Raw genomic sequence first — 12,343 nt, 5'->3', positions numbered from 1 at the left:
TCGCTGCATATGTGATAACTGACAGCTTTGCCATCAAGTGCATTATCAGGGGTTGCTTCATTTGTGTTCACGAGTCTCTAATGGTTGCTTAAATTGAGATGATGAGTCTCCAATGGTTGGAATGTTGAGCCACTTAAAACTAGGCTTTGCACCAATTATAAATTACAGTGCATTAATCCCTATTTAATTGTCCTTTCTGCAGCCCCTAAAAGTATTTATTGCTTAGTACAAAAAATAAATGGTTTTATTTTTGAACAGTAGGAAATGCACCAGAATCCTCTATAAATAGAGTCGATTGTGGGCATCTGTTGATCCCCTTGTTATTATCTCACTGCAGCCTCCGCCATCAGCCTTCTACCCTCTGATAGCTGCCTGCTGATGGCCCATCTCAGCCGGTCGCCCTTTTGGAGGACATCGTTGATCAGTGGAGGACTTCATCAGCAAACTGCTGCCCATCAGGACATTAGGTGACCTCTAGCCGGGTGCCTGGCTGCTGATGTCATCATTGGTGCTGTATGACCTGCTGCTGACATTGCCAACCTCATCTACATCTGCTTTTTGGGCAGCCAGACCTGCATTTTGCTGCCACCTTTTAGCTGGACATGTGTTAGACTTGGGAGGACAACTGCGGGTGTGTTTTGAGGTCCAAACTCATCTACATCTGCTTTTTGGGCAGCCAGACCTGCATTTTGCTGCCACCTTTTAGCTGGACATGTGTTAGATTTGGGAGGACAACTGCGGGTGTGTTTTGAGGTCCAGTGCGAGTAGAGGCACTCAGATACCATTCTCAGTCACCTCTGCCCTTGTCGTCCTTGATTGCAATCATTCATATTCTCATTCCTCATTCTCATTCAGCAATTTACAGATAGTGTTTGATGCGTTTTTTGTGCAATTTGCATTTCTGTGTGTTTTGCCAGACTGTTTCTTTACATGGAAGGCCGGAGGCTTGTATTCCTTTAAAACAAGCATACACAAGGTCTTCTGGTGGTATCTGTAATTGCATGTGCCATGGCATTTGAATGGATACCATTATAAATCCCCGACAAGCAAAAGAAAATCAGTAGTCTTATCTTCCCCCACCCTCACAATTTCGTGTCCAAGGGTGGCAAAATTCCAATCTGAGCACCAAAAGATGTGCCAGCTTGAGGACTAGTAGATTCTTCTTACTTTGTGGTCTTTTAGGTTGCTTGGAGAAATGTGTCCCTTCCATGAATATCAAATCACTTCCCTCCTTTGATGATTTCAAATGTTAGCCTTGCTTGAAGTGTCAATTATTGCTTTGTATTGTTATCGTCCTTTTCTGTGGTGTCTTTGTGTGTGCCCTCCTCCTCTGCCATTCCTGCCACCACCACCACAAGCAGCTTCTCCTCCTTTGCCACCTGCTTTGCAAAAACATGATATGTTCCAATTGCTTAATCCACCTATCCGGAACTTTGGTCTTTGCAGTAAATTGTGTCAGGTCAGTCATTTCTACCTACTGTATACATTTGTAGTTTTACTGGTTTTTTTGAGCTCTAATTGCATCTTTAGCTAGCTCAAGTAGCGTACTTTTGCATTGCATTTACTAGATCCCACTGTTGTTGTGTTGGAGCCTTGCTGACCCTTCGTTTGCCATTCAATTGAGACACCGGTTAACATCCATTGCCAAGTTGGTGGTCTAGTCCTTTTTGCTTCTATCTCATGTTTGTATAATGCTTTTAGTGATCAATGGAAAACATTTTTCTGAAAGACACAAAACAGGTTCATGATCACTGCATTCTTATTCTTTTTCTGGAAATAGTTTAATCTTGGCAATTATACATGTCATGGCTGTTATTGAGTTTTCTTCTATTACAATCTTCATCAAACTTTTGAAATGGTTTGTAACAGTAAGTGGGATAAGGCTTGGCATTTAAAGAGGGAGAGGAAGGGATTTCATTTATTTCTTCACTTTGATGTGCTAGAAATTTACTCCTTCACTTTAATGCGCTGGAAATTTACCTTACAATTTTATTGGATTTTTAGTGCTGTTGTAAACTTTGTATCCTTGGTCTGTAGGCATATTCAACTGTTGGCACACCAGATTACATTGCTCCTGAAGTGTTACTGAAAAAAGGATACAGTATGGAGTGTGATTGGTAAGATTTCATAAAACTCTATATTTCTGTTCAAATGTTTATTTGGCAGGGTAATTATGGTAGTCTGTAGATGCATGGTATGATCTTGCTTTCTGTGGCATAAGCTGAGGAACTGTGATGATATTAAATGTCTATCTTCCATTTCCTTCTAGGTGGTCACTTGGAGCTATCATGTATGAAATGCTTATAGGTTATCCCCCATTCTATTCAGATGAGCCAATGGCTACGTGCAGGAAGGTGAATGAAATGTAATCCTAGTTGATATATAATATACTTCCTTTTGCTAATTCACTCATAATTTCTTATTACTACCACCTTACAGATTGTCAATTGGAAAAATACGTTGAAATTTCCTGATGAGGTGAAGCTATCGGAAGAAGCCAAAGATTTGATAAGTCGGCTTCTTTGTGATGTCGAGCACAGATTGGGCACTAAAGGGGCTCGTGAAATCAAGGTAGCTTCTTGAGCTGGACTTATTTTGCCTATACTTGGAAGCCTGTCAGGAAATGAGTTTATAAATCAATGAACTTGATTAATTATGTATATAGGCACACCCTTGGTTCAAGGATGTGAAATGGGATAAATTGTATGAGATGGAGGCAGCTTATAAGCCAGAGGTGACAAGTGAACTTGACACACAGAATTTTGAAAAATTTGAAGAGGTATCTGCTTGAACCTTAACCTTTTAATGCGATTGTCGCTGTGATTTGCACATTTCGTGCAATAGGTACTATCATTGTCATAGAGAGATTATGCAGATCTCTTTAACAATGATAGTACTGCCATTAAGAAGATAACTTGACATTTTGTATGTATTGTCTAGGTTACCGCTTGCCTTTAAAGAAAAATCTGTAGGTTTTAAATATCACAATGCCCTTTGCTGGGTTTGTCTTCCTTGCAGTCAATATCACAGGCACCATCAACTCCAAAATCTGGACCGTGGAGAAAGGTAGATCATTTTACTTTTCTTAAAGGATTGTTCTGGGATTAATATTAAAGAAAATGAATTCAATGATGGATTTTAAACATGTGCCTAGCTTTTGTTACAGATGTACACCACCTCTGATGAGGCTGGTATAGTGGAGCAATAAATGTATGACATATTCGAAGTACAAACTCTCATGTATCGAAGTGTTACTGTGACGATTCTTGTGCGAATCAAAGAGTAGCTTCCTAAGCATATAATCTTTTTCGAGTAGTTTAATCCCACTAAATGAAAATTTCTTTAGGATACATGAGTCTCTCATCTTGGTAATAACCATATGCTTTGCCCATTTGTAAACAGCAGCTTGTGAAAAGCAATACCAGTAGTCAACTACTCTTGTTTTTGTCTCTTCAGTTATAATCAATAGCAAAATTTATCCTAATTTAGGAAAAAAGATGCAAGATTTACAAAAACTTCGATAATCAGAAAAATAATATGGCGACTGATTGAACTCTTCTATGCTTTGACTTGCTTATTGAGAAACGAGACGGGTATAACAAACACCCAAAGCAACCTTTTTTTCAACCTATTTGTAGTCTCCAAACTAAGATATAGCTCCTTAAAACCCTTGCTACACTTGCATCCATGTACAAGGCATCTTTAAGGTACAACTCTTTCTTGAAAAAAGAGGAAGGGGGGGTTGGGGAAGGGAAGGCAAAGTATCACCAAAGATGCGTACAATGTCAATAACAAGACAATGGAGAGCATAAATGATACAAATGAGGACAACAATGAAGTAACTCTACTATGAATCTGAAGATGCAAGGGTCTGCCCAAAGGGAGCCATCAAGTAATTGCCACGAAGCTGGAACGCACCTTGACATGGGCCCAAAAGAATACATAACAGAATGGAAAATATAGAAGTGCTTAAGGGTACCTTTATGCAGGGTGAGATGTTGGAACGCACCTTGACATGGGCCCAAAAGATTACATAACAGAATGGAAAATATAGAAGTGCTTAAGGGTACCTTTATGCAGGGTGAGATGCCCTAGAAGTAAGGATGTGGGGCACCTTATGCAAATGTAGGTCAGTCATGTTGTTGGCCAAATTGTAAATACTTCTTATGGTGTGGTGCTTTATTAGAGCAAGGCCCTTCCTAGGTATGCTTTATAGGGCACTACTCATGTACCTACCAATTAAGATAGTATTTGCAAAATATTTGGCCTGCTTTTGCCTTTGTGCCTTCCCACCAGCACTTTTTCTTGTTTGCAAACTGGCCTATTTGGCAATTCAAATAGTGGGTTACCGCTTGTTCCTACTATGCATAGAGCCTTTCTCTGTTTATGGCATTGCTACACTTTGTTTATGGTAGTCAAACATATGTTCAATTCTTGAATCATTGGTTGTAACATTCTTCTTTCTTATGTTTTTGATCCCATCGCCTCTTCTAGCTATCTTTGTAGCTAACTAGACTCTTGTAGTTGACTAAATCCCTTCATGTTTTTGATCCCTTTGCCTCTTTTAAGATCCTTCTAGGTACGTTTGTACCGTCCCCAAGGTATACTTTATTGGGTAGTACACGTGTTCCTGCCAGTTAAGATTAACCTTGAGTAGACAATGCATCATAAGAACTAAAATTTGCTACATACTTCAACCATTGTTGACTATATTTAATGCTATTGCTTCTTGTGTTTATTGATTTTCATTTACAGCATTTGCATTTTCAGTGTCTTGGATTCCTGAAGGCTAGGCGATAGGGTTTCCAATCTTTGTTCCTCTTCTCTTGGTTGATTCTTTCCATTTGCAAATTTTGTGGTCCAACATTGCTTGTGAACTTCGTTTACTACAGTCTGTGCTGTGCTTTGGTTGTATTTTCTCTCTCTCTCTCTCTCTCTCTCTCCTCTTATTTCCTATTATTTTCTCTTACTATCCTCTCCAGATGGCTTCCCCTTGCTGTTCTACTAATGACAAACTTCATAGCCTTGATTGCCTAAAATGGAGTGCTGTTATGAAAGCATGGTTTGTGTAGAAGCGGTTACGGTACATTGTTTCTGGAGCTCTCGAGCGTTTTGAGCCTCTCGCTTCTCTTCCTATTGATTGGGACCAGGACAACTACGAGGAAGTTATACTTACATGGGACTTTGATGATGCCTGTTCATACTTTGCTCTGCTTCGTTGTATCTCTAAAGAAGTTTTTCTGGCGGTCACCTCCTGGGACCTCTTCTACGATATGGGTGAAGCTTCAGATGTTGTTCGAGGTTTTCTCGACCATGCATGCAATTACCTTTTATGGACAGCTCCCGCAGATAAAATTTGTGCTAAAGGATACTATTAAGTCATTATTGCTTCATGTTCCATAGGTGCAAGATTAACTTTGTCACATGCAATCTATCCTTCTGGAGGCCCATCTTGTAGCGATTTTGCTCTACAGTCTTCCTCCAGAGTTTGATGGAGTAGCCAATGCTTTGCGGGCCCAAATATCATGGACACTAGTGAGCTTTATCCATATGTTCTTGATGCTGCTTGAGCATGAGGCACCTTTGTGGTTATAGGGGAGGCTTTCATCTTAGTATGGTGGCTCCAATGAGGCATTTAACGCTTTAGAGGGGGATGAGAGGAAGCATAAGTTGAAGACCTAATGTTGTCACTGTGGTAAAAAGGGATATTTGTGCAAGGATTGCAAAGAGCTAGCGGCTTTGAGGAAGAAGAAGGAGCAGTGGGATATGGATTTCTCCACCTAGCCATTTGCCTCCTCCAACTTTGACTCGTATTCTCCGGCCAAGGCCCGCCAAGCCAAGGCACAAAAAGGGTCATCTTCTTCAGATCGATGAAAGGGCTTGGTTGCCCCTCCTTTTGCTGCTTTCTAGTAGTGTAGGTGATGCGGTCATCCCTCATGATTCTCTAGTGTTAGAGAGAGAGTATGAGAGGGTGGTGAGGTGGAGCATGTGAGTCTCATCTATACAAGTATACATGTGCACAGGTTCTAGAGAGGGACTTCCTTGATACATTGACTAATTTCTGGCAGTTTTTGAAATCCTGAAGTTGGGATTGACTTCCGGGTTCATGATGTGCTTTATTTGCGGGATTAGCTCCTAGTCCAAGCTCACATGAGGAGACACTTTGGCAGTTCTGGCCAAAGGCAGGGAATCCATGTTCATGTACGCTTAGAGGCATTTTTGATAGGATGATCGTTTATACTACTATGAGGCATTGATGTGATAAACACAGAGAGGGTTTTTGATTTTTCTCTATATTCAGGTTTTGTTACGATCGACATTGACAATCATATTCTCTCTAAGGTACCTTGGTGGTGGCTTGATCACCCTCTCCTTGGGTATCCATGGTCCTATTTTGGTGGTCTTTATTGTATGACTATGATTGCCATTATCATTGTATGATGTATCATTGTATTGTATCAAATCATCCATGATTTGAGAGAGGGTATTAGTAGTATAGTCAGCTCATAAGTGAGTTTGGCACGTGTTCTAGTGGATTGGATATTTTAGAGTATTTAGGTATTTTTTAGTGGTCATTGTGGTGATTATTTTAGCATTTTATGTTGGCCGACCACCAAATGTTGGCTGACCTTCTTGGCATGATTTTGTCCTATTTATTCAGGCTCCTCCACATTTAGTCATTCATCGCTTGTAGATCCAGTGCATGCCTTGTTGGAGAGGGAGAGCCGGTGCAAGTGCCCACGTAGCCAATGACCCATTGTTGTACACAACTGTCTTGTGTTTGATATATGGATTCCATTTTCTAAGCATATTTGTGAGCTCTCCTTTTCTAGCATTCTTGTGTACCTTAAACTCATCTACAAATGTGAATCTCATGTCAAAAGAATGAGTGAACTTGGTTTCTTGTGGTCACTAACCTTAATGTGATAGAAAAACCTTGATAAGATTCGGGCAAACCATTCAATGTAGTAGACACAAGTTGATTGTTAGGAACAACCTCATCTTATGAGTTGCACGAGTGACGTGTATCTAATTTGTAATGTTTGAGACACCTCTTTGTTGGGAGCCTTGGCTGTCTTTTGAAGCTTTTGCTTCATTGGAGGCCTTGAGGTAGAAATATGCTTTTAATGAGGAGGACAACACATGCTCCTCCTCCTCTTTCTTCACTTTACTAGATGCAGATGTAGAATTCACACAATGGAGGTGAAGGTGGTTTGACTACACAAATCAATCTTCCCTCTATACTTTGACACGAGCTCCACATTAGTTAGAGCATTCAACTGGTGAGGATGGCTACTTGTCTACTCACGAAGGACATACCACTTTCATGATGCTAGGTGATTGGTTGTCTTCATTTTAGCCAAGCCTCATGTCAAGCTTGTATAAACCTTTTGCTTTGTATGAACCAAAACCCTATCTATTTCTCCTTCTATTGTGTAGGATTTGGTTGTATTCACCATGGAGACCATGGCTGACATTATTATGTTAATTTTAATAGAGGAGACTCTAAAGGTAGAAGTGTATCTTCACTATGCACTTGCATAATCTATACATTAAGTTCTATTCCTTCAATGCGTAGTGTACACTTGTATCATCTACATTAGGTTCTATTCTTCTAGTGAGGAGGAGATTTGGTGGATGACCTTGGGTTGTTACAACACTCCTTATCCACATGACCTTGGCACTCATAGTGAGTAAAATTTCTATTCATTGTAAGTAAGTGTTGTGTCTTTGTTTCATTGGAAGAAGGGGTGTCAAACTTTTCAGGACTTGCTTTCTTGTCTTGAGAGTTCTTGCCACCTTCAAACTTCCCCCTCAAAGAAGAAGAGACCATAGGCTCCTCTAAAATAGACAATGGGGAGAAAGACTTTTGTTGGACTAGGTCATGTAGTAGAATGTAATGCAAGAGATGACATTTGAACTCACACAAGGTTAGCAATCAGAGCAACAAGACGAGTTGCTACATAAAGTAAAAGAATTTTAATAGGAGCTTGTTTAGAAATATTGTGCCTTGGTCGTCCTCCAACTTCAATGAGCCAATGGTGGCGAGCTTGGGAGTAAACACCTATATTCAGCCATCTTGACTTTCAAATCATCCCCTTCCTCAATGGAGAAGTCTTGGATCTCATGATTGAGATTGATATATCAAGGGAAAGTACTACAGTTTTGAGTGAAACTCAAGAAGCAACCCTTGCATAACTTGACATTTGTTGGCATTACGAGCCTTCCATTGACCAATCCAGAATCTGCCATAGCCTCTAGACCAACCACTAGGTCCCGAAAACCTTGGGATTCAAGCAATTGTTGCATAAGGAGAAGAGCTCAGAGATGCCAAAAGAGCATGTCATGAAGCTTAGGCAAGGGGTTCAAAAGAATCACGAAGGGTTCTATTCTTTTGATGATGAAATGGGTGGTATTGTTCGACTAATAAGTACATGCTTTTGAATCTTCATGCATGATCCAATGGATGTAAAGGGTTTGGATTATGCTTTGTGGATGTAAGTGTGGTGAAAAGAAATCGTGGAAAAGGATGGACAAAGACTTAACCTTCATTGAAATATACTTAATTGTTGAATGAAACTTGACTTGGAGAAGAAGAAACATGCATACCTGAATGTCACGTGGGGAAAAATATTAAAGAAGTTATTTTTGGCCCTACAAAGCTAATTTTGGAAGGAGACTGTAGGATCACAAGGGGTGGGTTGGGGAGAAAAGAGTACATCTCTTGCTTGTGAGCCTCTTTGAGTTAGATGAGGAATTTGGGAGCTCTTTCATTCTCAAAATCTGGTAGTCATTCTCATGTGTCGGTCCTCTTCTTTTGAGGCACATTAGGTGGATATAAGTGTGCATTTGCACTGGTTCACTTGTTTGTTCGCACTGCGGACTTATGATTAGTGGGTGCATTTGTTACTTCTGCATCGTGGTAGGGGTGCTCTATTTTTAGCATCTGGGCAGTCACATCTGCTTGTCGGACTCATGATGATCAGATCAGCCTATTTTTTGCTAGCAATCTCTTATTCATATGTAAATATGGTTTGCAAAAGAAAAAGATAGTGTGTACAGATGTGATTGAACATAGGAAACAAAGACACCGGCAACAAAAATCAAAACTGAAGAATGAACATGAAATTGAATGAATGATGAATGTTGAATGATGAATGATGAATGTTGAATAATGAATGAATGTATGTACACAATGCTCAAAGGGAGAAGCTGATGGCTCCAGTGGGAGCAAGCTGAGAAAGAAGTTTCAGAAGATGTCAGCCTCTGATGACAGAAACGGAGTGCAACAACCACTATGTTGAGGTAGGAGATGATGAGGATGCAGTAGACTGGAGCTGAGGGTGATGAAAACAGCAACCATGGGCCAGTCAATGCAGTGGACTGATGTAAAAGGCTGTGAACAGCAGGGCCAAAACACTATAGGTCTTTGAGGTTGGAGAAGGTAAACACAGCAGTGTACTGCCTGGCCACAATCTCTGGATGATGAAAAATCAGACAGGTGAAGTTTGCTGAGAGTGATTTGGCAGGTGAAGTTTGCTGAGAGTGATTTGGTTTTCTTGCACTTCACTATTCTTCATCATCACTTACTTCTCAGCCATCCTTTGCCTCCTTCTGACACCCTCATTGACGCAAATCAATGCAGAGACTGTTTGATGTAGCCTTGCATTCAGCTTTCATTTTCTGCTCAGTGCAGTTTTGTTCCTTCTTTCTCTATGTTCACTCCATCTCTTTCTTCCCTTCTCTTTTTGTCTTCATGAGCTTTTTTTTGTTGTGCACTCTCACATGGTTTATCACCAAACGAGAGGAATAGGAGCAGCCCCTGAAGAGGTGACTTTACAGAGTTGCTGTAATTGCACCAGATTTTCTGCATTTATTGCCCTGCATGGCCCTCCTATTGGTGGTGACTATCAAAACACAAGTTTTGCGAATTTAAACACGCCTGCAGGTTGTTGCAGATACATGTGCATTTCATTGGAATTTCTGGACCTCAAGTAGTGCTACAGTGTTAAACGGGATGTTTTGCCGTAGAAGCATGCCATGCTCCTCATCTCTGAGCATCTAGCAATGCTAGGGGAAGGGATGTTGATGAATTGGATGCCTGCATGGAGGCATCACATGTTATATACTTGAATCTGGCTGGGATGAATCATAGCCTTTGGAGCTGAATCCAAAACTGAAATCATCCGTATTGTCAGCTCACCAGGTACTCTGGACTAGGGATGCAGTCAACTGCATGAAATTATACAGCAGGCTGTTCTCTTTTCTCCCTTTATTCTCAGCCTTTGTACGAGGCCTATCCACTTTTCAGAGCCGTTGACATGCAGTAGTCTTTGGTGTTTTCCTTGTGTTTTTGCAGGTATCTTGAAGGACAATGGTTGATAGGTACAATTGGCAAGATGGGTTGGACCATCAGTTTGTTGATGACCATAATGACCAACATAGAAACGGTTAGAATTATGAAGACCCATGTTACAACTGTTGAGATCAAGAGGATTGATGCGAAGATCGGTTGAGGATGAAGATCGAGAGGATCATCGCAAAGATGGAAGAGTTCAGAGATTGGATCATGATATGAACAATGATCAGGCTCCCTCCGACCCACTTTCTCTTGGCATTTCTACCCTTCCTGGCATCAATGGTCCACACATTGCTATTATGGAACTCCTTTTTCAAGTGCCCATCCTACCTTTGCTTCTTGATAAGGAAAAGCTGGATGGCTCCAACTACTCCTTGTGGTCATGCAAGGTAGAGTGCGTACTTGAGACCTTTGATCTAGGGGAAGTCATCACCATCCCTATACTCTGACCCATTGTGAACCCCCACATTGGATCCATGGCCAATCAGGCTGCTCTATGGGACTGGTTCACCTCTAGAGGCTTTGGAGCCAATCTTTCCGTGTGTTCTGGTGCAGGAGCATTCTAACTTCACTGTTTTGATTTGTTTTTCGGTTGCTGAATTTTTGTTTTTAAGTGCTTGCAAGTTAAATCTCACTGCCCTTTGGTTCACTGAAGGCCAGTTTTAGTATTGCTTTGCACCACTAAGTACTTCCATCGCCCCTGCTGCATTAAATACAAGCTGCCATCCGTATTTTGATGAAAAACTGGAGAAGAAGCTTTTTGACATTGTCTTTGGACTTAAATGGTACCTTCAAGGCTTGGAAGGGGTAGGCATGAAAGGGGAGCAATTGTAGGTGTAGGCATTGGCACTATCTCAAGATCCAGCAGTGCTGGAGCAATTTGGGTCTTTTTCATAGTTGTCACGAGGGAAGAAAAGCACATTCAAGAGTATCGAAAGCTGGCGTGTCACCAAAAATTTGACCAAATGGAAGGTGCACACAATGTTTAACATCAACAGCTTGGTTGACTACTATGGACCTATTCTATTGTTGACATGGGATCAGGAGCAAAAGCTCGTGGATGAGAATGGTATTCAGGTAGTTTTGGTTCCAGAACAGGTGGACTGGCAGTACAGTTCATTGTTATCCAATTTGATGCTGTGCCAGTTTGTCATGGAGATTTTGTGAGTTCTCTCTCTTCATCTATGCCACTTGCAATGTTACGCACTCCATCGCTGCCAATTATGACCTTGCAGTGGGAAGCAGGCCGCCATTGCCCCCATTAGAGAATGTGATAAAAATCAAAGCCCCAAGGCAAATAGGTTTCTCAAAGGCACATGCATTTTGATGTAAGCACATTAACTTAATGTGAGTGAACACAGTAGTCTAATTTTAACAATATGGAAGAAAAAATATTTTGGTAAGTTTAGTATGTTTCTTTGGAGGCTAATTATGTTTAAGTTTCCCATAGAGATAGACTTAGTAAGTTGATGCCTCTTTCACGATATTGCCCTTTGCACAAGGTTGGAAAAGAGGATCATTTTCATCTCGAGAAAGATGAGGAAGAAGGTGCATATAGTCAACATTGAATTATGGGTAAATTACAATCTACATTCATAGGTTTGGGTGCACCACCAAAATAATCTTTAGAAGAGTAAGGAGAACAATTTTGCAAAAGATTAATCAAAAGGATGAGAAGCAATGTTGTACCAGGTGTGCACGAAATGAATAAAAGAGATCCATGTCACTAGCATGCCATTGAGATACTACTTACTTTAAGGCTTAATTTGTATGCTAATCATTTCCCATGGGTAGTAATAGAAAAACAAACAAACAAAATATATCTTCATATGGCCATGTGTTATTTCATATTGTGAGATGTGAGGAATGCGATTCCTGAGTTGTGTGGCATATAATTCCCTGCTATGATATGTGGGGAATTGAATTCCCTAGCTATATGACATGTAGTATTCTAATATTGGACGTAGGGAATGGACTTTCCTA

General features: G+C 40.6%; 1 protein-coding gene across 2 annotated transcripts in view; it reads left to right on the top strand.

Moving 5' to 3' along the window:
• LOC148021548 (uncharacterized) overlaps nucleotides 1-12,343 on the top strand; it is a 44,397-nt gene that overhangs the window by 29,327 nt on the left and 2,727 nt on the right. The window contains exons 6-11 of one of the 2 annotated variants that reach the window (XR_015694338.1): nucleotides 2,038-2,117; nucleotides 2,270-2,354; nucleotides 2,440-2,571; nucleotides 2,666-2,779; nucleotides 3,019-3,066; nucleotides 3,167-3,210. Coding sequence is in view for 1 of the 2 variants with exons in the window: in XM_087696957.1 (XP_087553083.1) it covers nucleotides 2,038-2,117; nucleotides 2,270-2,354; nucleotides 2,440-2,571; nucleotides 2,666-2,779; nucleotides 3,019-3,066 (459 nt within the window). In the remaining variant the exon portion in view is untranslated. The remainder of the gene's footprint in view (nucleotides 1-2,037; nucleotides 2,118-2,269; nucleotides 2,355-2,439; nucleotides 2,572-2,665; nucleotides 2,780-3,018; nucleotides 3,067-3,166; nucleotides 3,211-12,343) is intronic. The other variant, XM_087696957.1, reaches the window with a different exon arrangement.

This window comes from Lygodium microphyllum, chromosome 17, assembly GCF_053477565.2.
Source record: "Lygodium microphyllum isolate KBCC chromosome 17, Lygodium_microphyllum_v1.1.10, whole genome shotgun sequence".
Classification (NCBI taxonomy): Eukaryota; Viridiplantae; Streptophyta; class Polypodiopsida; order Schizaeales; family Lygodiaceae; genus Lygodium; species Lygodium microphyllum.
This window is presented reverse-complemented; position numbering and strand designations above follow the sequence as displayed.